Here is a 26,399-nt window from a genome sequence, read left to right as displayed (position 1 = left end):
AAGATATTGCTGTTTCTGTCCCTCTTTTGCCTCTGATTGGTTGCTCTTTTTATTCTCCTGTGTTCGTATTCTTTTCCCTTGTTTAACTTTGTATGGCTATTGTATGAACGCTTCAGGCTCTTTGTCTGAGGCAACCTTTAGTTACCACATCAGAATTTTATATGCATTAAAATGGCTATTAGGGCAGAGCAGCGCCAAATGATATTTTTGACTTTTGTGTTGCTTTGCTTCTTACTCGAGTTGAATGTAGATTCCACAAAGTCCAAGATAAAGTGCATCCTGTGCCTGGATCAGTTTACTGCTTTAAACAGAATATTAAGACCACGCAGCATTGGTGTCATTTCCTTTATCCTGTTCCTTCTCAATATATCTGGTTTTTACTCAGATACAGCCTAAGCACATCTTTAATTAAGTTTGCTTTTCACCTTCTCCTGCACTTTTTCACCTTTCATGTTTAATATTTTTGTTCAAAGACTGTTTGCAAAGTATTTAACAGAAGAGTTGCATTGCATTTTTAAATGCCTTTATTAAAGCCAATCTACATATTTGATGTCAGCTAAAGGTCTGTAGCTGTGCCACTAACATATTGGAAGAATATTAGGTTTGCACAAGACAAATACTGTAAAAAGCACACATCCTTCCTTTAAAAAAAGTAGTATTTCTAGGCTATAATAACTTCTCTGAGTTGTCACACTACCACCAGGCAATCTTTAAAGAACCAGGGCAATGAAAAGGTTTAAGTACAACATAAGAACAAACTGGCTAATATCAACCATTTCATCTTCAAGAACTGTGTTTTGAAAAACAAGAGGAAGTGATATGAAGAGCACCTCCTTCAGTATAACATTTTTGTGAGCATTTTTTTTACAATCATATTCTGAATTTATAAATTCTTAAAATGTTTGGAATATCTATGAGCACCCAAACGATAAAAATGGCTCATCTTATTTTTGCCTTTAAAAAAATCACTTATCTTATTTTTGAGGTTGATGGAACACTTGCCAAGGGGCAAAATGGGTTATGAATCGGTATTTTCATTTTCAAGAAAATACAGAGTAATACTCATTGAAGTAGAACATTTACATTATCTGCAATTTTCATTAAAAACTTTTCTGTGTTAAAAAGGTTGAGGTTGGTTCTTCTCAAACATTATGGTAGATTTTGTGGTGGAGTTTACTCTTAATTTAAATAGGAATGTGAGACAAATCTGTCCACTTATTTTGTCTTGAAGATTCTAAAAATGAATTGTCATAAAACTATTTTAGCCAATTAACTGTGGTGTCTGCACTTTGAAATAGGCAAGAGTGAAAAAACCACTTTGGACTTAGAATCATAAAATCATACAATGACTTGGGTTGGAAGGGACCTTTAAAAGTCATCTGACCAAACCCCCCTGCAATGAGCAGGAATTCTAAGTATATTGCTCAATTGATAGGTGCAGAACAAAATTTTAAAATTCATTAGTTTATAGATACATACTTTTTCTAGATAAATCATAGAATTCTGACAGGAAAATAAGGCTATCACACTATTATGCATCTATAACTATCTCCAACATCTAAATTGATTGTCTTGTTAAGACATCTCTGAACCCTCAGGAGATTATTTCAAGTGGGGTATGATTAATTCTAGGAGTTATGTGAATCCCTTTGAACCAGAGTGTCAAATGCAGCTCTCCTTATCTTGTATATTTCCTCATTTGAGTTGCAGCTTTATATTTGGAGTGTTAGTTCTAAATTTGATGCTAGAATCAATTTAAAGGGCAGTAAGCAAACATTATGGTGATACCCTTTCATTCATCCTAGAAAGGATTAATATCTTCAGTGAATAATGAGCTCTTTCTTTTGAAAATTTTCTGGAGATTTTGATGGCTTTCTATATAATTTAAAGTTAATCTCATATTTTAATCTGATTTTCTTCAAAAGACATCCTTATATATATCAGTTTTTAGGAATTCCAGTATGATATTTCAGAAATTGAAATGTCTATTGATGTTTGTTAAATCATAGAAAAATTATTTTAACTTTACTGTAGATATTCCGAGTACTCCCTTTTCTGGCAAGTGCCTGGAGATAGAAAAGAAATAGTTGTATTTTAAAATATTTTTATTTTTCAAGGAAAAAACCATCAGTTAAGTTAGGAAATACTAATGTTTTGTGTTCTGTGTTTAAAGAATGTACATGGCTTTGAAAAAGTGTCTTATGTGATAAATGTTTTCTCTGAGATGTGTGCATTTATGTTTGATGTTTTAAGGAAATCAATTTGTAAAAGATTTGTCTTACTGTCTGTCATCTGTATATGCACATAGATACAGCGAAGTTGTACATGGCAGTTTTTCATACACAGTTTACGAATACATTCTTTCTGACTACTTTATTGAATTTAACTTGTACCTTTCTTCAATGAAAACCTATATGCTTTTCTTCAGACACAAAATTAGCAATTTCTTCCTGAGCACCTTTCAACGTGTTTGGCTGGAAAAAGTACATGAAAAAACTCAGTATGACAGGCTTATACTCAAGTTAACGGTAATGTAACTTGTGGAGAGCCTCTTCCTTATGCGCACACTTATTCCTTCCCAGCCATGATTTGACGTTATCATAAAACATGAATTTGTACAATTTTCAGAGGGGATTCTGATTGGTCAGTTTTTGAAATTTGATAATAAAATGGCACCAGTGCCAGCAGGAGAACCTAGAAGGCTGGCTCAATAGCTGTTCTATTATAAAATAATAATTCATGTGCACAGTGTATTTAAACAGTCATAGTATATACAGCCAATTTATATAACTTTTGTTAGTGGTGCAGGATAAAAGTAAATGAAAAGGCTGTGTGGAACAACCTTTGTAACCTTACGTAGTGCACCTCAAAATGAAATTTTCCCCCCAACGTAATGTAAAGATGAAATGGTTTTGCCATTATTACGTGTAGTCTTATTGCCATGAGCTGTATTTTCTGTAGAAAGTTAAATTAATGAATACTGTATGGTAGCAATTAATATGCCTAGGAGTTTTCTGAAACTGGTCATTTTCTAGGGCAGGTTTTGTGTATTTCTAATCCAGCTTCTTCAAGGACACATTCATACTGCCCTGATTTAGAACTGATCGAAAAGAAGCTGAGGTTAGGCTTCTCTATGTGGAAGACAGCAATAGTTGCCTGCAGATAACATGCTGGAAAGCACTTGATAATTATTTTGGTGTCGGTGACCAACTTCTGCTGTCTCAGTGTCCTAAATCTAGTAAACTAGATTTACATCTCGTAGGTGTAAATCCCACCCACTCATTCTCAATCTGTTCAAGTGTGTATTTTTCCCATGCTCACATTAAGGTTCCAGTCCTGCAGTTTCACGTATAACGTATATTAGCGCTCCCAAAGCCCTCAAAACAAGAAGTAACGTGTACATATATGTATGAAGATACAGTAAGAATGTTCAAAAGTACATGCTCATTTGTCACTGAATGTTAGTTATGTTTTGCATTTTGTTTCACTGACCAATCAGAGGATCAGAATTGTACAAATACGTATCCTTACTAATCATTAACCACACGAGCTGTTATACTATGTTCCGTTACCCCTCTTGATCTCACTTTCACAACCCCCCCAGGCACCGTTCTATTAACCTCTTCCTCCATGGCTATCAGAACTATTGGATAGAAACAGAGGAATATTCATTTGAGGAGAAACTAGTTCAGGATTTGTCTGTAAGTACTGACATAATTGGGCATATTTTTCAGTGCCCACTTTAGTGTATATTTTATGTATCTATTATAACCTATATTTAATTTTTGTGCACTGTATATGTATGCATAAACTTGTAAAATATTAATCCTTATGCTTCAGGGCATAAGGTCATTTTCTGCTGTGGTCAAAAAGACATTTGTCCTGTGATGCACACTGAAGTGCATTAAGGTGGTTTATGCCTTCAAACAAACTATGTGATACGCATTCTTGGTAAGAGAAATGGCTTAGATGAACTGTCAGACTATTTTTGTCATTATGGTAATTCCTATGTTCCTATATTTTATTTACTAGTTTTTTAAAGCTTGACACAATTGATCCTTTCCCCCTTTTTAAAATTTTTGTTGATGCATAATATTTAATTTTAACATTTTCAGCTTTGATACAAATTAATTTTGCTGTTTTCTTGTTGATACATCATAAGAATTAAATGTATGCAGCCATATTCAGCAAAAATTTAGTTTACATGTGTACTTGATAAAAGTGATCAGTAAACTTCAGCGTTTTGTTACTGAATATTGATTCAGAAAGCCTACTGCTTTTTTCTCTTCCCTCTCTGTAGTTAGTTTTTCTAAAATACTTTCAAGGGGCCTATCTCTGTATTGTAGAAACACCGTGAAAGTGAACATACAGCTTCATGGATCACATGAAGATGTATCAGGAGACTCTTCAGTGTTAGCAAAAGCAGTCATGTTGTGCTTTTTAAAGACCCACCAGTATAGAAGGTTGTATGATTTTTCAAAATTACAGCTAATATAGTCTTCTCATACTCTGGACAATTATATAGTCACAGTCTTTATTTGACTTTGTTGCTTCTTTCTAAAAGAAGGAATGAGGCCATTAATCAAAACAGTGATTACAATTCTTTCAGATTTACTAGAGAATTAAATTGAACTTCTGTAATTACAATTATTACTATAATTACAATAATTGAAAACGGTACAAAGGGGTGATAACGCAAGTAACGTAAAGGTGATATGCTGCACTTTTGCCAGTGCTGGTGATTTCAAACTGCCGGCTGTATTTCAAACTGCCAAAAAAATGTTTGAAGTTGACAGTGAGAACAGTTCTTACATTTGTTGAATCAAGGTTACCTAGAAATGATATATGAAAGTATTGCAGCAAGCAGTAGACTAAATAGGATGTATCTGATATTATTAAAAATAGTTCAATTTACCAATAATTCTCCTGCTAAAGAACTGAACTGGGAAACGCGTAATTTCTGCTGAATAAGGCTTCCCTAAGGTCTTCCCTGTCTTGTTCTCAGTACCTTGCAAATGAGAAACTTCTAATGTTACTATCAAATATGATTAACAATCAGATACTCTAACTCCTTCTGAGTTATACAGGCACATAATGTTGCAGGTTATGCGGTAAGCTGCTGAATAAAATGAATACTGGAAGTTAATACAAATTGGACAGAATAAAACTACTGAAATCCTTTCCTAAGCTTAATTACTCAATTTTTTTCTTACTCATGAAGCTTAATTTGTATATTCTGATATAAATCTTGAGACAGACACCTCCAAAAAAAGATGAAGAGGAAGAGGAAGAGACTGAGAAAAAACAGCCTGATCCACTTCATCAGATTATCCTCTATTTCAGTCGCAGTGCTCTCATAGAAAGAAGGTAAAAAGAGCTGTGTTGAAAAGCACATTGAGTAAATGCACATAGTAATTGAATTTCTAGTAACATTAAAGAAGTGATTTAACACAATTGCAGTTCATTATTGTGCATGGTGAATGCTTTTTTGCCTCTCAGTTTCATTAGAGTTTTCATGTATTTAAACTTCGTATAACCTTTATATTGAGACAAATATTGACTATTTTTGACATTTTAAAAGCTTGGTAAATACCCAATACAGAAATAACCAAGCATGAATTCTCATAGAAACATAAAGTCTACAGGAACCGCTGGTTCATTCAGATTGTGGTCTCTGCTGGTAATAGATTTCTGTTCTTGTTGGTATTCATTACATTTTATTCAGTATATCAGAAACTGATGATTAGCATGAATCTCTTTCAGTGCCAGTTTCTGTTTTGAATTTAGACTATTGATGAGAATATGTATTTTGTATAAGTAGAGTAATCCAGTGCTTCATATACTTTTTCCGTATGACTAATACAATCTTGCCATCTGACAGTTATAATTATTCTTACTTGTATCTCCACACTACTTTTCTGCACCTACAACAACCAGTGATCCTGACTTATCCAATATGACTAAGTTGGATGCTCAAATATACCATGAATTTTTTTAATTTAAAAGTTAGAGACTTGTTCTGAGATAAGAAAATACATTTATAATACAATTTTCAAGTAGACTTGTATCTACTATAAAATGCCCAGTAATAAAAATGATATTTAAATATTAGTAGGAGTATGACATCTTTTTATTACTACATCGTAAAATAATTTTAAATATTTTTTACTCTTTATAGCAAACTAGAAGATGATCCTTTATATATTGCCTATTCCGCCATGATGGCAAAGGTAAATACATCATTTTAAGCTCCATCCCTCACTCCAGTCAGGTGCTTCCCATTAATTTTAGATGCTTTTCAGACCTTTTCCTTCTATTTCTTACGTGGGCCGCTTGATACTAGTAATTTCTCTGTTTTTGACGAAGCAAATGCTGTTCAGACTTATATATATAATGAGAAATTTCCTACATTAAAATAATATTATAAAATTCCAGTAGGTGCAATCCTGTTGATATCACTTGGCACTTTGTTTTGTACAGGTTTAACTCATGAGCAGTCTTAACATGTTAGTTATCTTTATTATTTGGGTAATTATTTTGGAGTTAATATTTGAAGTGTGTCAAAAATAAGTTGACAGGTTTTTGCAACATATTGATTAAAGGTAACACGTTTGAGAACATTTTGGCTGTGAAAATAAATATTATGGATATAGAGAGAGATATGACATGAGAACACATAGCCTGCAGTTACAGGATGTATACGTAGTTGGATGAGTACCCTGATGTACTCATACATTAGGGAATATCAGCTTCTTTGTGAGGATGAGCACAAATATTTATGAATACAGGTTTTGTAAATCTTCTTAATGCCTTTAATTACTGCTTGAAAAAATGTCTTTGGTCATTTTTGTAGAAATACTATAGTAAAAATAGGCATTATGTTTCATAATAAACAAAATCTTGTGATTTCTGTTTCTAACCTAAAAAGAGCTGCCAGGAAGAAGAAGAAGAGGAAGAAGAAGAAAAAGAAAAGACATTTGAGGTGAGAGCTTTTAAATAACATTTATCATTGCCTAACGTGCAAGTATTTTAAATATGTCCACTAGAATAAATGCAAAAATAACACAGTGTGTATTGAGCTAGTTTAGTAGGTTATTCATATAAAAGAAAGATGGTTAGTTCTGAGTTTTTGGAATCAAACAACCCATGGATTATGGAGGCAAATGGCCTTCAACAACTTCAGATTTCTCATCTTCCTATTTTTCCTGAATCAGTTCCAGTCTGTATTCTGTTCTCATTTTTGTTCCCAAACCCAGGAGAAAGAAATGGAAAAACAGAGAACTCTCTATCAGCAAGCTCGCTTACATGATCGTGGCGCTGCTGAGATGGTCCTTCAGATGATTAGTGCAAGCAAAGGTAATATTCTGTGAAGTATTAAAAGTATACATGATACAGATATCATAGTTAAAATGCTATACATATATATAGTGTATTATGTCATTATATCTATGATATGTATATCATATACAACTTGTATACAGTATATAATTAGGCAAAATAAATGTCAGTTACAACTGCACTAGGTAAAATTTCCAGACTGCTTTTCTGATTGAATAGTTCATAATTGCAAGTTTTAATGACTGTAGCCTTTTTTTGACAGGTCATACAGGACCCATGGTTGTTGAAACACTAAAACTTGGTATTGCTATTCTAAATGGTGGGAATAGCATAGTTCAACAGGTAATGCTTTTCTAACTACTGCGAGTCTTGTTTGTATAAAGGAGGCAAGTAATTTTGAGAATTTTAGTGGGTTTAGTCTTTTTTTTATTTTGGTGCATTTAATTTTAAGCTAAACAGTGAAGAAATATCAAGGTATTTTTGGTACAATAAGAATAATATTATTGCCAGTGATTTGCATTTCAAATGGTAATTCAGGAAGTTGGTAATTCATATAATTTTAATACAGATTATCTTTTTTCCCCCAAAATGTGTACCCCCTAGAAAATGCTGGACTACCTGAAGGAGAAGAAGGATGCTGGATTTTTTCAAAGTCTTTCTGGCTTGATGCAGTCCTGCAGGTAAAAGCATAAATCATACTATTACAGTTTCAGTTTTATTCAGGTTGGTGGCCTGTTGCTCAGTGCAGGTGGATTTGTTAGATTTAAATTACAGGAGTCACAGATTGTAGAACTCATGGGAAGTCTTTGTGAATCAGAGGAATAGTATTCTTCCAAAGGAGAAAATAAAGGAAAGATGGTATATGCCTTTGAAGCCTTAGTTTGGAGAGGCAGAAAAGTAAAGTGTAGTGGCTCCTTTACTGGTCCCAGATCCCTCAAGTTTTCTGTCTGGGTGATTATACGGATGTGGAAGACCCATCACTGAAGGAGAGACAGGCCAGTGGAGCTTTACTAAGCTTTCAGTTTCTGCACGTCTCTGACGAGTTACATAATCTCTGTGTCTTCATCTGAATCCTCTGCATATGTATCAGGTTTGTGAGAGATGGCATGCGCCCGGTGAGACTACAGTAGTCCATTCCCTTGATAAACCAGAAGTTCACATTTGTTAAGGTAAAGGACTCACATGAAGAAGGCGGAAAACTATTGGTGCTTCTGATTACTCTTACAGTAGACAACCTCCTTCTCTCAGCCTTTTGAAGCAACAGAAGGGTTCTGAAAGAATAGACTGGGAATTAGAAGTGGAGAAGCCCTATGTAGACAGGAAAAAACATGGAAGGAGTGGTGACTTTCACTGCAGAAATTATCGCTGAGTAGTTGCAGCCTAATTAAATAACATGTATCTTGTAATTTTTCCATTTATGTAGAGCAATTTAGCAAGGACTTGCTCAAACAGGACCTGCAGTGATCATATTACCAATCATGTATGTGTATCATTCTGGACTTCATTTAAAAAGGTTTTGATAAAATGACTTGAACACTGACAAGAGAATGAAAATGATGCTTTAAACATGCTTTTGGTTTTAATGATGTTGCTGGATAGTAGAATATGTGACTGCATTGCTGTTTAACGGAAAAAATCAGATAATCATAGAAGTATATTTGGACTGTTTGAATTTAAATATTCTGACTGAGTGGTGAGAAGAATCATCATCTGCTATTTCACGTGCTGGGCTATACCAAGTTACCAAAAGAAAATGGAGATATCAGTGTATTTAGACCTTGTAAGATACGGAATCTCTGATTCCATATATGTCTTCTGAATATGGAATCAGACATTGCATACATCTTCTGAATAACATAATAATGCATAATATATACAGTAACAATATAATAGAATTAATAGTGGGAACTTAGTGGAAAACAGAGTGTGACTGAGAAATAACTGCAGTAATGTCCTTTTGGCAGGCAGGTTTGAGTCAATATAAAGAGTAATATTTCATGTTCCTTTTCCACTTTTCATTTATACATAAAACCATGAATGATCTTACTGGAAGTGAAGTTAGGTAAGTGGCGAGACCTGACCTGAGACTCGTTTCTTTTCAGAAATGGACACTGGACCCTTATTTTCACCTCAAGCTCTTTTATTTAATATTCATATTAAATAAAATATGAGGCAATGCATGTCACAGTGGGTCAAGACTAGTTTTTGAAGGCCTCCAGAGATATCCTAGAAGAAAATAATTTTCCATTGTGTACTACAGTACTTTTTCCTGTTTGCTTTTTTTTTCAATATAAGTGTTCTTGACTTGAATGCGTTTGAGAGACAAAATAAAGCAGAAGGCCTGGGAATGGTTACTGAAGAAGGAACTCGTAAGTAGAATGAAATTGATTCCAGTAGTGTTTAAAACATTATTTGTGCTTCCTTCTTTAACTAGAACTGTTATTTACTGTGGCTTGAGGTTTCTGTTGATAGACTTACTGTAAGTAATTCTAGGCTTTGAATTCTGAGTATGCTTTATATTTACAAAATCTTTAGCAATAGTTTTTAAGAAAAACATTATAACTTCCAATATTCTTATCCTGTATTCTTGTTATTTTTCTTTGATCCACAGTCATCGTTCGTGAGCGTGGTATGTTTGGGTTTACAGTTTTTGATACTATTGTTGCAAAAATGTGTTGCAAATACAGAGAGAAATCTTCCATTGCATCTTCCCAGATATCTTTAGGTTTAGCTTTATGGTCTGCAGCAGGTTGTGTGTTCAGCTTGGATAAACAGTTTGATGCTTATTAAAGAAGTGTCATTCGTATTTAAGGCATGATTTTTGTTATGACTAACCACCTACTTATTAGATATATTTCCTGTTGCTTTTTCTTTTTTTTTTTTTTTGGGTTTGGTTTTTTTTTTTAACCATGGATGCATTGGAGTGCTAAATATTTTGGCTTTGCTTTTTCTGTCTCAGTTTTTCTTTTCGTTATTATCAGTCTGTTTCTTTCAAATTGCTTTAACGCTTTTATAATACTGTTTTTATTAGAATTCCAGTTTTAAAGGTTGCTGTGAGGTTATGTGTTCTGCATATTTAATTGTAACAGTTGGCACATAATCATTGCATTTATGTATTTTAAAGGTGAAAAAGTGTTGCAGCATGATGAATTTACTCGAGATCTATTTAGATTTTTACAACTGCTCTGTGAAGGACATAACAATGGTAAGTGAACAGAATTAATTTTGGGGAAAATGTGTGATAAGTCTGTTCCTAAACAGAATTGAATAGAACCAATTCTAATGTTTTTTTCCTCTAATTTAGTTTTATGAGGGGAAATTGGCATGTCAACACTTTGAATTGCAGAGTTCAATTTGAATTTTTAAGTCTTAATATAATTTCAGTTTTTATGCCAATTGTTAATAGTAAAGCCTATTGCAAGTCATGTGGACAACAATTCTTCAGTTCTATTTACATTTTAATCTACCTTCAATTTCCACCACGTAAGCATCTGTACCCAAAAAGGCACTTAAAAATAACGTGTTCTCTACGTCTCCATGAAAATATGAAAATAAACTCCTATTTTTTATTCCTATATGTAGTAACCAAACACAAATCACTTCTTATTTCAGATTTTCAAAATTACCTACGTACTCAGATGGGCAACACCACAACAGTGAATATTATCATTAGTACAGTTGACTATCTCTTGCGTCTTCAGGTGAGGAAAAAAGCGAAGAAAATGGAGTATAACATACTTGCCTGTCCTTCACTTTTATAAATTCACATTTTACCAGAAACAAATGTGAAAATGCTCTCCCCAGGGATATCTAAAAAAAAGAATTTTGATTTAATTTATTTCATCTCTTCTTCCCTTTTAAAATAGATTACCTTTCAGAATTCTGCATGAAACCAGATTTTTTGTAACTTATCTCATTTTTCACTTCTGCAGGGAGCATAGTTAGATAAAAATGCAAAAATTTCTTATTGTCATGAGAAATAGATTGACACAAAAACACAACATTTCATCTGCTGATGATTCAACTTTTGGTGATAGAAATGGAGGCAGTAAATACTGCATACAGAATCCAAAATTAGAAAATATAACATTGTTATTTTGTTCTTAGGAATCAATCAGTGACTTCTATTGGTACTATTCAGGAAAGGATGTAATTGATGAATCAGGACAACGTAATTTCTCTAAAGCTTTGGCTGTCACCAAACAAATATTCAATTCCCTTACAGAATATATCCAGGTAAACAAAGTCTTTTGCTCAAAGTACTAACAGTGAAGTTCTGTGATCGTGTCCTATCATAAATTTGTAAATACTTTGGCTTTATTGGCTCTATTTTTCTTAATTTTGACAAAGCTAAATGGAATCGCTGGCCCAGTGTAAAGTTAATACTAAAAGATGTGAATGGTTGTATATTTAACATGGTATGATCTAGTACTGATGCACTAGATACCGAGGAGACCTTAGGAAGCTCTCTCACGTATCTTCGTGGAAGCCTGAAGTTTCTTTTTCTATTTTTTCAGGGGGAAATCTTAGGAAAGCAATTTGTTTTATTTGTATTGTCGTATTTTATTTTATATAAATAAAAAATGTGCTTTATTTTTTTTAGGGCCCTTGCATAGGTAATCAACAGAGTCTGGCTCATAGTAGGCTGTGGGATGCAGTTGTTGGCTTTCTTCATGTCTTTGCCAATATGCAGATGAAACTTTCACAGGTATTTTCAGTAGTCAAGTAATCCTTCTTTGCATGTGTTTATAAATTACAATCAAATGAATGTTGAAAGCTGTTAACAGTTAATGTGTTGATACTCATTGTATGTGCATGGGCCTACTGTAATGTAGAGGTCCAAGACTGAAGCTCAGGACTAGCGTCTTCATATCACTGCTTTTAGCATTAATCATCACTGTCCGCTCAACTTTTCTAATACCAAAATCACTGCTTCAAACCCAATTATACCTTTCTTATAATGAAGGTGGCAATTTGGTCCCTGCCTCCCTGTTGCCAAAACCTGATGATCTGTCAGAGCAGAAGCCCCGTTAAAAGCATGGTTCCCATGCTACAGCTAAGTAGGGCAAGAGGAAAGCTGGGAAAGATTCAAAGAGGTCGGGAATATGGCAGTCAGTCAACTTGTCCAGTTAATTCATCACAGGCACAGAGCAGGAGGGCAACAGCCAGTGCTGATTTCACTGTGCCAGGGCATTGTGGAGTCCCACCCCTCTTCACAGTTTCAGGCTTCTATGTTCTTTTGTGATTTCTGCTTAATGAACCCATACGCTCAAGCCACTAGGCACCACATGCAACAGTGCAGAGTAATTTCCTCACTCTTACTCAGTGTCTCTGCTACTCTCTGACTTACTCATAAGATTTCTTCCCACCCTACAGAAGCATATCAGTATTTTGAGGTCTTTTTTAGGTCCTTAATGTTAGACTTATGTTCTGTAGTTAAACTAAACAATTCTAGTTCTATTTGAGTGGTAATGCATTATGCCATTAAATATTCCCTGTAAAGTGAGAAAGGATGGATTCTTTCTGAGATGAATACTGCCAGATCTGTGGTGTAACCAGTTTTGTGAGTTTCTTCTGTCCCTTATCTGCACTTTGGTAATCCTTAATGCTTTTTTAAAGCTTATCTTTATAGTATTAATACCTCTGCTGTAGTAAGTTACCCTGATACTGTATAAGACTTCTGATGGTAATCATAATAAAATGACAATGAAATGTTGCTGAAGAATTTGAACTGCATTTAGATGACCATCCTGCATACTGTTTTTTTTCAACTGTATTTATTTTTCCAGATAAATACAAAGACAAAACAATCTTATACTCCTTTTTTTTTTTTTTTTTACAGGACTCTGCTCAGATTGAATTGCTTAAAGAACTGCTGGATCTGCTAAAGGATATGGTAGTGATGCTCTTGTCACTGCTTGAAGGTAGGACCTGTTTTTCTTTGTGGTCAAATATGATTGTCTCAGCTTCATAATGTAAATTATGATAATTATGTTAATCTTTCTAAACTGTTTTTAATTGCCTTTATGTAATGCCAGGGAAAAAAACTATTTCGTATTTATTTAACAATTATTCTGGAATATACATAATCATGAGCAGAGGGCTGCTACAGAAAAGCATGTTGAACAAAAAATTACGAAGATTTAAGAACATTTTTGTTCTGTTCTCAGCATGAGTATGCAATGTGTTTATTTAAAATGTAGTGATGCCAAATAACTTCTTGTTTTAACACACTACTTAGGTAACGTTGTAAATGGAACTATTGGAAAACAAATGGTAGACACACTTGTAGAATCATCTAGCAATGTAGAAATGATTTTGAAGTTCTTTGACATGTTCCTCAAGTTAAAAGATCTGACTAACTCAGATGCTTTCAAAGAGCATGACCCAGATGGTAAAGGCATCATTTCAAAGAAGGAATTCCAGAAATCAATGGAGGCTCAAAAACAATACATACAGTCAGAGATTGAATTCCTGCTGTCCTGTGCAGAAGCTGATGAAAATGATATGTTTAACTATGTTGATTTTGTGGAAAGATTCCATGAACCAGCCAAAGACATTGGATTTAATGTAGCAGTACTGCTTACAAACCTTTCAGAGCACATGCCTAATGATTCACGCCTTCAGAGCTTACTTGAACCTGCGGAAAGTGTTCTTAATTACTTTGAACCATATCTTGGCCGTATTGAAATAATGGGTGGAGCCAAGAAAATAGAAAGAGTTTACTTTGAAATCAGTGAATCCAGTAGAATGCAGTGGGAGAAGCCACAGGTGAAGGAATCCAAAAGGCAGTTCATATTTGATGTTGTAAATGAAGGTGGAGAGCAAGAAAAAATGGAACTCTTCGTGAATTTTTGTGAAGACACAATCTTTGAAATGCAGTTAGCATCCCAGATCTCTGAAACGGATTCATCTGAGAGGCCTGATGAAGAGGAGGAGGAAGAGCCTTGTTATGTAGTGGGTATTGGAGATGATGAGGAAGAAGAAAAGTCCCTGGAGTCTGCTTCAGCTTTTGCAATGGCCTGTGTTGCAGTGAAGAAGAATGTTGCCAGCTTTTTTAAAATGGTCACTGTGAAGAGCCTAAGGAAACAATACAGGAAAGTTAGAAAGATGACAGTAAAAGAGATGGTGAAAGTGTTTTTCTCCTTTTTCTGGATCCTATTTGTAGGGATGTTCCAAATGTTCTTCACTATAGTGTGGGGAATTTTCCAGATTCTTTGGAGCACTGTATTTGGGGGTGGCCTGGTTGAAGGAGCCAAAAACATTAAAGTTACAAAAATATTGGGGGACATGCCTGACCCAACACAGTTTGGAATCCATGATGATGTTATGGAAGTAGAAAAAGTTGAAGGTACTGAGCATGGCATCAGAGCTGAACTTGTGCAGTTTGTGAAAGGTGAAAAGGGAGAAACTGACATAATCTCAGACATTTTTGGCATTCATACAAAGAAAGAAGGTGGCCCAAAACACGGTCAGGATGCTGGACTTGGAGATATTGCAGAAATCCTTGGTACTGATATCCAGTCATCTTTGGAAAACACAGTTCATAAGAAAAAAGGATTACAGGTATGTTAAAGAGATTTTGTATTTCTTTGAAGAGAATAATAATAATACAAATATATTACTGAATTTTCTATTAGTAACTGAATTATTTGCCAGTTAACTGATTAATAAATGTTCTCATTGAGAACATACTTTATAATCTGCACTCTTTTAAAAACAAACAGGAGAGTTTTACATGGCAGAAAAATTCAGTCCGGTGTGTTTAGATTTCACTACAGTAAATTGGTGTTATTTTTCAATTGGACTTTATTCAAAACAAAAATTGCTAGCAACTTTCTAGGCACAGATTTTGCTTTAAATTGTTTACAGTCCTGTTTATTCTGCATACCCCAGTTTTTTACAGTATATTTCAATTACTTTTCCAATCTATTTTTTCCATAATAATGCCTTATCATTATCGTCTTTCTTCTTATATGCTTTACTGATCACATACAATAAAATACCATTTTTTACTATTATTTGAAATAATTTTGCCTAAATTTATTATTACTTTACTGTTTATCATATAGTCATTCTTTACTTTTACTCTGTTTTATGAACTCTGTATTTTGTTCCACTCAGCTGAGCTAAATATAATTTATCATTACGTTTAAAAATGTATTGAACTACATGTCAAAACCCAAATGCATTTGTCATATTTGGAATGCATTATGTTTCACTCTGCTTGTTATTCAAATATATCTTTCCTCTCATCGTTGATCCACCTCTTTATGGTATGCTTTCCAGAGATTTTCAAGATAAACCTCCATTGTACAACTTCTTAGTTCATCATTTCCTCTTCATTCATATGTTTTTTCTCCAAGATTTGTTTATTGCCTAGATTGAGCTATATTTTTCCAATTTTTTTTCTTATTTATTAATTCATTGTTATGCGTGTACTTAAAAATGAGTGGCTTTTAAATTCCTGCCTCATTTAGCATAAATGCAATGTGGTGAGTATTTAAAAATACTATTTTAACTTAAGGATCATAGCAGGTCTGAGTAAATATATTAGAATTTTCTTCAACGATAGTTGAAGTAAATATTTTACTTCAGATCTGACTAAATATTTCAGAATTTTGCTTGCTTTACTTTGATTTATCCATTTCTCAGGTTTGTTTGTAACTATTGACAGAAGTCTACCTTGACTTAAGCAAGGCGTTTGACACGGTCTCCCACAGCATCCTCATAGGGAAGCTTAGGAAGTGTGGGTTAGATGAATGGACAGTGGGGTGGATAGAAAACTGGTTGAAAGATAGAGCTCAGAGGGTTGTGATTAGGGGCACAGAGTCTAGTTGGAGACCAGTGACGAGTGGTGTTCCCCAGGGGTCAGTACTGGGTCCAGTCCTCTTCAACATATTCATCAATGACCTGGATGAGGGGATAGAGTGCGCCCTCAGCAAGTTTGCGGATGACACCAAGCTGGGTGGGGTGGCTGACACACCGGAAGGCTGTGCCGCCATACAGAGAGACCTGGACAGGTTGGAGATCTGGGCAGAGAGAAACCTTATGAAGTTCAACAAGGGCAAGTGTAGGGTGCTGCACCTGGGAAGGAACAACCCCATGCACCAGTACAGGTTGGGTGCTGACCTGCTGGAGAGCAGCTCTGTGGAAAGAGACCTGGGAGTCCTGGTGGACAACAGGATGACCATGAGTCAGCAATGTGCCCTTGTGGCCAAGAAGGCCAATGGCATCCTGGGATGCATCAAGAAGAGCGTGGCCAGCAGGTTGAGGGAGGTCATCCTCCCCCTCTACTCTGCCTTGGTGAGGCCGCACCTGGAGTACTGTGTCCAGTTCTGGGCTCCCCGGTTCAAGAGGGACAGGGAACTGCTGGAAAGGGTGCAGCAGAGGGCTACAAAGATGGTTGGGGGACTGGAACACCTCTCTTATGAGGAAAGGCTGAGGGATTTGGGTCTCTTCAGTCTGGAAAAAAGACGGCTGAGGGGTGACCTTATCAATGCTTATAAATACTTAAAGGGTGGGTGTCAGGAGGATGGGGCCAGGCTCTTTTCAGTGGTGCCCGGGGACAGGACAAGAGGCAATGGGCACAAACTTGAACATAGGAAGTTCCACCTAAACATGAGGAGGAACTTCTTTACCCTGAGGGTGACAGAGCACTGGAACAGGCTGCCCAGAAAGGTGGTGGAGTCTCCAACTCTGGAGACATTCAAAACCCGCCTGGACATGTTCCTGTGTAACCTGCTCTAGGTGACCCTGCTCTGGCAGGGGGGTTGGACTAGATGATCTCCAGAGGTCCCTTCCAACCCTATGATTCTATGATTCTAAGTGCTCAGTAATTTATGCAGATACTTTGAGTCATTAATGTGGTCAGCAATGCAATTTATCCAGCTTTTACCTTTAGTATGTTTTCTAGTGAAACTTACCAAAACAATTTTTACACTAATTCTGTATTACAGAAATTACTTTTCACATGGTGTATATGAACGGCTCAAGTAATGCAGTTAGAGCACTGTATGTAACTGTTTAGTAGACCTCAAAGAAGAAACAGCAATGTAAGAATCAAAAGTTCCCTTCAGGAAGTCACTGTGTCTGTCTTAAGCATTTACAATAATAAAGCTTGCACAAATGGATAGAGACCGAAATTCACCTCTATATGCTGGAAAAGCTATTGTGTACTGATAAGGTCAATGACGTTACCGTAGAGCCAGCGAAACTGCATTAACCTATGGAACTGTGTATCCTGAAGATTGTTAGGACTTAGTTTTTACTGTGAAGTTCCATAGCAATCTGAGCACCATGCAGGTTAACAACTAAAAAAAGAAGTGAGAAGTGAGCTAACAGAGTGTGCTGATAAATCTGAGTTATTCATATCAGTAAAATCAAGATTGCACATGAAAATCAGCAAAGTGATGTACATGGGAGGAAAAATTATAATTTTACATGTAAAGTGTTGGATTTTGAGCTCATTGTTACTGCTTGGATATGAAATCTTGGCAATATAATAAGAATTCTACAGAAGTATCAGTTCAATGAAAATGTCAATCAACACAGATCAAAAAAAGCAAACTGAAATTTTGAATTGTTGAGAAAGGAACAGAGAGAGGAAAACCCCAGATTACTATGTTCCATGAACCCAAAATATAACTGTGTCTTGAAGAAAAAAGAATGTGATAAAACTGAAAAAGGTTCAGTGAGGGTGAAAAAGTTATCAAAACTTGATATGGAACAAATACTGTGTATGGAATTAAGTAGGTTAAGGCTCTTCAGCCTGGAGAGGATGGATAGGGATTTATTCATTCTTTTCCCACTCTACCCCTTAGAAGAACTAGGTGTCAGCAAATGATCGCTGAATTACACTCCACCAGCCTGAGATCTTAGGGGAAACTCTTTGTGGAAGAGTTACGCATGCTTTATCACATGTACGAGATGAGGCTTCACATGTTAGAGGTGAGCTAAGCAAGGCAAGATCAATTTAGTAAATTCTTTCATAAATTATTTCACTACTTACATGCAAGAGAATAGGCATCCAGGTGAGTAGTGGGGGAAAAGTTTAGATAACTGTATTTGTGTATTAATTAGAAATGTAGAGAATACACCAATAGATAATTGTTGTCTCAGCTCTTTGAAGAATACAGAAGAGGGTGAAGAGTTAAGATACGTTTTTGCAAAAGTGAATGGTAGCAAATTTAGGCACTTTAGATTCCTTTTTGAATCTAGGACTTCGTAGCCTGCATCTCTCTGATTTCCAGTGAAGCTTAGATGCTCAAACTGCATTTGAAATGAGCTCACTTTGGTCTAGCAACACTGAGCCTAAAGGTGTTTGAAATCCAGGTCCCAGCTTCTTTGCTGCAGCTAGCCATCTGTAAAATGGCATATTGGTTTTTCCTTTTCACATAATCTGATAACCGTGTATAATTAAGTTGTTCAGTCAACTGGGATAGCTATAGTATTGATAACACCATATTGAAAAAGGCTATCTGAAGAATTTCTGCAGTATTCACTGTTAAAATCTAGTTTGAGCTGTCTATTTTTAAAACTGTAACATTTAAAAGTGCAAAGTGGTATAAAAAATATAGTGTGGTAATTATTTTATTTGTTTCTTAGAAAATAGTATCTAAAGTTACCAAAATTTTATTTTAATGTATCCATTTTGACAGTTAAAATACTTTTTGCAGATATCTGAAATTGCAAAAGAAGCTGAAAAAGAAAGAAAAGCAGAATCTGAGAAGGCAGAGTAAGTTATTTTTACACAATTCCTGTGTAATTCCTTGCTACTTCCTAATGCTAGATAATTTGGCCAGAAAGAATCCAAGCAATGCTCAGTATTCAAAGAACTTCGTGTACACTTTGTCTCATCAGTATTTTGAAAAGCAGCACAGTCCCTAAGAGGTGGCAGACCATCTCAGTGAGCAACAAAATGGTAATCGATTTTTTGTGGCCCTTGACAATTCTGCATATATAAATCTGTAGCCGTTGTATTTTTAAAAGTTCCCATAACTACCTTTAAAAATGAGGACCAAAAATTTGAGTTTGAATGACTTACATTTCTGAGGCTGCAACAGGGCCTTTTTTTGGTAGAAGATAAACACATTCTTAGAGACCCATCGTATGATTGCTACTGCAGTAGTAGTGTGATAAGTGAACCACATACTGCATTTCTTTATCTTCATGGCTAAAACTTTCAACCGCCTCGATGCCTCAACATTCTTTTACATATATGCAAATTCACCTTTTTTTTTTTGTTGTTTAGTAACTAAATTCCCCTGTTACTATGTACAATCTTGATACTTAATTTTCATAAAGGCAGTTTAGTGGTGCAGGAGGAATGGTTGTCATCTCCTACATACTTTGTGAGGTGCAGTCCTCTGAAGCGAACTTCCTTGGTATTACTCATTTATATCTGTAACAGTGATTGCCTTGACTGAAATGAAATCATTTTCTGATACTGTGATTCAATTATGATACAGTGTACCAAATCCCAAAAGCTTTATTTCTCTTCTTCAGCCCCAGGCTCAAGAAAGTACATGTGAACTCTAAAAATTACGTTGCTTGTATTGAGTATATATGTACATCAGTGGTTTTAGCAAACACCCACTTCACACTTCGTGCAGTAACTTCTGCCTGGGTTTTGGCTTTTTACCCTTTTTGATCTCTCCTCAACAACTCTATTCTTGCCTATCATTTGAAACTAAGATCACCTTTCGTTTTTTACTCCGAGTTCACTGTCTACCTCAAGTCTGTTACGTACAATCATTTTTCTCCCAGTGTCAAAACTAAGTTTAAAGCCAAACTTTCTGAATTAGGATTCCTAATTTACAATACAGAAGTTTGGCTATGTATTTTTGTTTAGATAACCTTTCTTCTAGCATGGAAGATGGTGAGAAACAAGATAAAGCAAAGGAAGTACAATCTGAGCAGCCAGAAGAGGGAAAAATGAAGAAAAAGAAGCGACGGCATGGACAAAAAATTGAGAAACCAGAGGCTGTTATGGCTAACTTCTTCAAAGCTTTGGAAATTTATCAAACAAAAATGCTTGTAAGTTTTTCTTAAACTCTTTTAGTCATTGAATTTGATTTATGTAATATAGAACACTGGTTTGATATCGGAGGGAGAAATGTCATCATAAAAGAAACATTGGCATGAGTTTTCAAATGACTGGCTGTATTTAGTCTTTTTTGCTTTTTGTAATACTTCATACAGTTATATAAATAAAGTGTTTGTGTGTGTAATTTCTCCTATCTTGGTCTAACAAGACAGATTAACCTCTTGAGTTCCTTGTTAAGACCTCCCTATTTTCCATAATTGAACTTCTAGAATCTGTAATTCTATTTTCTGTAAAATTTTTCTTTGTTCTTAAAACCGTCAAATGATGAACTCTCCGAAACCTTCTCAAGTAGTTTATTCCAATATTGTAGTATTTATTTTCCAGACTTCCTTCTAGAAATTTTTCCTTAATATTCTGTTTCAGTCTTTCCTGTTGCAATTTTAAGCCCATTATTTTTAATCCTGTTCACCATGAAATGGGAGAATAGGCTGCCAAGAAATGCCCTTGCTCATTGTAACTGGTGTGTTAAGGCAGCACAATTACGTGTTTACGTTCTTAGAAACCTTGCTGCCTACTTTCCTTATCTTGATATTAGCTACAGGCCACGTCTAATTTTATTTTATTTTTTGTACTTTCAGCACTACTTGGCAAGAAATTTTTATAACTTAAGATTTCTTGCTCTATTTGTTGCATTTGCCATCAACTTTATTCTTCTATTCTATAAGGTAAGATTATGTATTGTTCTTTAAATATTTTTGGTAACTTCCAGAGGAATATTTAGTGACGGTTTCAAGGCTTGTTTAATAAAGCCATTATTACAAGCCCTTCAAACATAAACTAAAGTATTTAGATATGAAGTAGTTAAAAGCAAGGACAAAAGTTTATGTTTATCAATACAAGTCCATCTTTCATAGAAAAGCGTCTGTGGGAGCCAAATAGGACTGAACAGGACTTCAGCTTTCAGATAAAGCTGTCAAAAGAAGGGCACTTAGGCCTTTTATTTTAAAGGCCACATTTTTAAAGTTGCTGCAATAATTTAGGGCAGTATGTCAGCTTTACGGCTTGGGGGTATTTACAGAATACGTATTAAATCCTGTAGTAATTTTTAAGCTCTAAACTAAGTCATGAAATAAAAACTTGTGGACAATGTACAAGTTGATAACATGAGAACTTTGTTTCTAGACTCAGCAACAACGTAGATTACAAAACAAACCCTAAATTCAGTCATATTAGATAACCGTGACATTTCTTGGTTCTTCCAAGAAAACATTTTTGCATAACTTTTTCATTGTCTGTTCTGCTTTTGCTATAGCACTGTCAATGGAGAGATTTGTAACTACTTGCTTTTTCTAGATTCTCTTTTCAGTGACATGAGATGATGCGGAGACTTCTGTGAAAATGAAGGACATTACTGTTCAAAGCTAATGCTCTCTCATTTTCCCATGAGCAGGCTTCGCAAACATCTTTTGTCATTATAGTAAAGCTTTTAAGTTTATTGTGTGTTTTCAATATGCTTGAATTTCTCTCAGGTGACAGAAGAGCCACTTGATGAAGTGGAGGAAGACTCTAATCTCTGGAACTCTTTTGATGAGGAGGAAGAGGAGGAGGGCATGGTGTTTTTTGTTTTAGAAGAAAGTACAGGTTACATGGCACCTGCTCTCAGAGCATTGGCAGTTATTCATACTATCATCTCCTTTGTCTGTGTGATTGGATACTATTGCTTAAAGGCAAGTTCTGAATCTTATTACTAATCTATTACTTGTTAAAGAACATTGGCTATGTCCCAAGGTGATTTTTGGAGCTAATACTGGTATAGCTATTTGTACCTAGTTGTTTAAAAATTCTCATTATTCAATATGTAGATGTTTTCCTCACGTACTCAGTCTGGCAGAGATGGAGTTAACTTTCTTCATAGCAGCGTGTGTATTTTGGATTTGTGGTTAAAACATTATTAAAACTGTTAAAACACCCACCTTCTGGTTATTGTGGAACAGGCTTGCACAGTATCAAGGCCTTCTCTTTCCTTTACCCACTCTATGCATCCCCCAGAGGGTACGCTGGGAGGGGACACGGAGTTGGGAGGGGGCACAACTGGGACAGCTGACCTGAATGGACCAAAGCGATATTCCACAGCATGTAATGTCATGCTCAGCGGTAAAAGCTGCCGGGGGATGCTTGACTTCCAAGATGGATGTTGCTCAGAGACTGGCTAGGCATTGAGCTGCCTGTGGGAGGTGCTGCTGTGATGTTTGGTCTTACATAGTGTTATAAAGAGGACGTAATACTGTAGGTAGATATCATAGTTTCTAAAAATATATAAACCATGACAAAGATGTCCACTGTCATTTTTATAGGTCCCTCTGGTTGTATTCAAGAGAGAAAAGGAGGTAGCTAGAAAGCTGGAATTTGACGGACTATACATAACTGAACAGCCATCTGAAGATGATATTAAAGGACAATGGGATCGCCTGGTTATAAATACTCCGTATGTAAAATTAAATGTTATTGTTGTATGTAAACTGTTTATAAATATTATAGATCATTAAGCCACTGATCTAGAACCTTCCCTGTCCATCTGCCACCTAGTTCATCTAAAAGAAAGGCATTTTTCACCTTATGTTGGATGCTACAGTATTAGATTTGAATATGAAATCCTGTATTATCTGTTTGTTTAATATTATCATAACATGCATATTCCACATCCTTTTCCTTTTTCTAGGCTTTGCAAGGATTGTGCCTTACCTCACAAGCTCTCTCTGAGACGTTGCACATATTAGTCACTATTGAGAAAGTTTTAAAAAGATAACTTCCATCCTTTTCAGTGACTCAATTTCACATTCATATTGCATAGCAGTATTCTGCTGCCTGCCTTTCCCGCTTTTTGCTAACAAAATTTGTATACGACGAGAGAAGTAAATCTCGTGTAAAATAGCAATCCCACGATTTGAGTAGGTCTGACAGGAATTACTGTCAAGTTGTACGCATTAGCAAATACTGTAGTAGTCATACACTGATTCTAGGAGACTCACTTGCTGTTCTGTGAGTGAATGATACAAGTGTAGGCAAGAAAAATACCAGTAAGCTGCAGCAGTCTGTAGGAGTAACAGAAAGCTGTAAAAGAACAAAGTTATTTACAAGTCACAAAGTAGTTATGGCTAGTATGTGCAGGCATAAGTAAGTATTTGATAAAAACAAGTCAGCAAAAACAATCAACTAAACGCATCAGAGTGACAGTATGCTGCCAAATAGCCAAAATACCTATCTTATCAGTTATACTCAATTTTTGTATATCATAAATAGTGCCCTATTTACTTTCATTTTTTCATTACTTTCAGATTTACTTTCATTAAAATCAGAATGTCTAAAATAGCAGAAATTATTGAATGCTTTGTTTTCCTACACATGAATTTTAAGAATTTTCTTTCATTTCAGTTAGAAATACAGACTGGCGCATATTATTAAAGTTACAATGGAAGGTAATTGGGAAACTGGAGAGCTTGCTTACTTTCCAACCCGTTTCTTTAACTATTGACAGCAAGCCATCTAGACATCCAGTAAATTTATTCTCAGCAAAAACAAGGATAAATTAATGAGATACATTGTCAGCTTATCCCGAACGACATGCTGTACAGCCTGTTCTCAGCATGTTGCACTGTCTATCAAAACTGACTAAAAGACAAAGGTAATTTAAGCAGACTAATTCTCCCCTCTTGATGTGAACCAACTCTCAAGGTTTAGTGCAGGTATTGTAACGAGCAGCATAACCACTGCTGGAGGGTACCCAGTGCTGTGTATACACTGAAATATGCTTTCTATAAGTGAAAAAAAAAAAGGTAATTAAAAAGGCAAAAGAGGTACCCTGATAAATGCAGCACTGTTAGATGTTTATGGTAAAAGAGACAGATCCAAGCTGGCTACATTAGACACATACTTGGCTTAAAAGTCTGAGAAGTCAAAGAAAGAAAGAATATAGATCACTGGACCAGAACGTGCTATCTGAGACATTGGAGGTGTTTGCCTTTTTCTGGAGGACTTTCATTCAGAACTTCAATTCAGAAAAATAAAAAATTGAGCACTTAATAGAAGTTGGGAAGTTTGTCTCACATCCCAGCAGAACGGTGTTCTGGAATCTCATTCTTCTGATGTTAACGCTTGCTTTATTTTACCAATACTGTCCTTTAGTTTAAGTAATTATTTTTCTTACTTAACTTCCTGCATATTTGCTCAATTCAATGTTACATTCAGGAAATGATGAGAGAAAAACCTTAAATTTTGTAGTATTGCCTGCTAATTGGCATTGTTCAAAACTGCCGTACTATACAGTAAGACTGTTAGAATGAGGAATTCCTGGGCACTGCTATTCATAAGACAAGAATTTCTTATTCTTCAAGAATAAGAACAGTATTTTTTACGAAGATCAGGGAAATGTCACTGATAAGAGAGAAGGCTATCTTTTTTCTTTCAGGTCAAAGCTAATATATTTCCTAGCATCTGTTTTAAGATCTCCCCCAGGATAAAAAGTTGCTTATTGAAGCATCATGGTTGCTCACTACTCTCAAAAAAAGCAGGGAATTTTCAACAAAAGATACCCTTTCAATAAAAGATACCCTGACACTTCTTCAATATTTAAGATTTACTGCTTCATTTCTTTCTCTTTTGTATACACAATAGGTTTTCTTTTAATTACCAATGTGGGCACGAGGCAGATGACACAAAATGTTCTTTAGCTGAACTGTCTCGCAGCTGTAGAATTATAAATGTTTTTTACCTTGTCTTGTTCTGGGATGTCAGATCCAGTAACAATATATCCACCTGACAACAACGTTACCACTGACCTCTGTTCTTGCCAAATGATCTTTGCAATTTTCTGGAGGGTGGTGGGGGTTTTTTTTATTATTATTTTTTGAATTTTAATTTTATGTTGGCAAACTGTTTACTGGTTCCCAAGTGTTCAGCCTCCATTTGAAATGTAATCTAGCGAACTTAAAAAGTATTTATGCTACAAGACTCTCACATTTTCCTCTGAAAATCATTGTCTGTGTTGATTTTATGGCTAGGAGCAATAAAGTATTTATTTAGGAGATGAATGATATTACAGTGACTACCCTAGCATTATCGAGTTGTTAGGCTCATTAGGTTATAATATTTAGCCTGCTGTCTATTTGTAGCCAATCATATTTGTGGATGTGAAAAAGAAAAGAGGGGGGAAATAAAAAGACGATATTGCAGCGAATGATGATTAATAATAGCTGTTGTCAACATGAAAAGAAATTGTTCGAAGTGCAGCATGTGAGTGAATGAAATTGTACCAGAATCTGCAGTGACCAGGAACATGGTATTTTCCTTTATTTAGGTGTTTTTTCCTTCCCCTGACAAGTTAAATAACTTGACATATCTTTGCCTTATCTATGTAGGTCCTTTCCTAGCAATTACTGGGACAAATTTGTAAAACGAAAGGTATGCTTTTTCTATTTCTATTACGTTAGTTGTAGCAATAATCTACTATTTGGTTAATTCAGATATCTATGTGTAATATACTTTTGTACGCATAAATATACAAATAATTGAGAACTGAAATTTATTTTATGGAAGTCATTGTGGTAAATGTCTCAGTGAACAGGCAGCTGCAGCGTAGGTGGGAGGAGGGAGAAGACAGAAGGCTGTGGTTTCCTTCCTAGACTCAGGCAATCGAAATAACTTTGTGCTGTCAATCAGCCACGCAGGTCTAATTTACAGTCATTGTCATCTTTAGGATACAAAGCCCCCTCATCCCCCTAAAAAAAGAAAAACATGCCATCTTAAATGACGGCAAATTATACATAAGCTTTCAGATAATAGCCTTTAATGCTTCTGTTTTTCTTTGTTATGCTCCCCCTGCCTGGCTTCCTGGGAGTTCTGACTGTTCTAGTAGTGTTAATTGTGAAAGACTTTTTTAAAAAAAAATTCTGACAACTACTGGCTTAAAGTAGGGTGAATGTCACCAAGGTCTTTCTCTGAGCAAAAGCTTCTCTTC

General features: G+C 35.3%; 1 protein-coding gene across 7 annotated transcripts in view; it reads left to right on the top strand.

Moving 5' to 3' along the window:
• The window catches only part of RYR3 (ryanodine receptor 3), a 237,272-nt gene that overhangs the window by 200,623 nt on the left and 10,250 nt on the right, over positions 1 to 26,399 (top strand). For 4 of the 7 annotated variants that reach the window (XM_074584985.1, XM_074584983.1, XM_074584981.1 and 1 more), the window contains 21 exons: positions 2,429 to 2,528; positions 5,258 to 5,367; positions 6,179 to 6,230; positions 6,929 to 6,982; positions 7,257 to 7,356; positions 7,601 to 7,680; positions 7,942 to 8,018; positions 9,634 to 9,707; positions 9,950 to 9,967; positions 10,463 to 10,543; positions 10,951 to 11,039; positions 11,446 to 11,574; positions 11,942 to 12,046; positions 13,181 to 13,262; positions 13,580 to 14,904; positions 19,017 to 19,075; positions 20,208 to 20,376; positions 21,025 to 21,111; positions 21,916 to 22,113; positions 22,741 to 22,871; positions 25,801 to 25,843. In XM_074584985.1, the coding sequence (XP_074441086.1) occupies positions 2,429 to 2,528; positions 5,258 to 5,367; positions 6,179 to 6,230; positions 6,929 to 6,982; positions 7,257 to 7,356; positions 7,601 to 7,680; positions 7,942 to 8,018; positions 9,634 to 9,707; positions 9,950 to 9,967; positions 10,463 to 10,543; positions 10,951 to 11,039; positions 11,446 to 11,574; positions 11,942 to 12,046; positions 13,181 to 13,262; positions 13,580 to 14,904; positions 19,017 to 19,075; positions 20,208 to 20,376; positions 21,025 to 21,111; positions 21,916 to 22,113; positions 22,741 to 22,871; positions 25,801 to 25,843 (3,163 nt within the window). Of the gene's footprint in view, positions 1 to 2,428; positions 2,529 to 3,604; positions 3,702 to 5,257; positions 5,368 to 6,178; positions 6,231 to 6,928; positions 6,983 to 7,256; positions 7,357 to 7,600; positions 7,681 to 7,941; positions 8,019 to 9,633; positions 9,708 to 9,949; positions 9,968 to 10,462; positions 10,544 to 10,950; positions 11,040 to 11,445; positions 11,575 to 11,941; positions 12,047 to 13,180; positions 13,263 to 13,579; positions 14,905 to 19,016; positions 19,076 to 20,207; positions 20,377 to 21,024; positions 21,112 to 21,915; positions 22,114 to 22,740; positions 22,872 to 25,800; positions 25,844 to 26,399 lie in introns of all 7 variants that reach the window. The other 3 variants (XM_074584986.1, XM_074584984.1, XM_074584982.1) reach the window with 1 other exon arrangement.

This window comes from Larus michahellis, chromosome 4, assembly GCF_964199755.1.
Source record: "Larus michahellis chromosome 4, bLarMic1.1, whole genome shotgun sequence".
NCBI classification, from domain to species: domain Eukaryota; kingdom Metazoa; phylum Chordata; class Aves; order Charadriiformes; family Laridae; genus Larus; species Larus michahellis.
The sequence above is the reverse complement of the archived record's forward strand: the minus strand, read 5'-3'. Positions and strand labels throughout refer to the sequence as shown.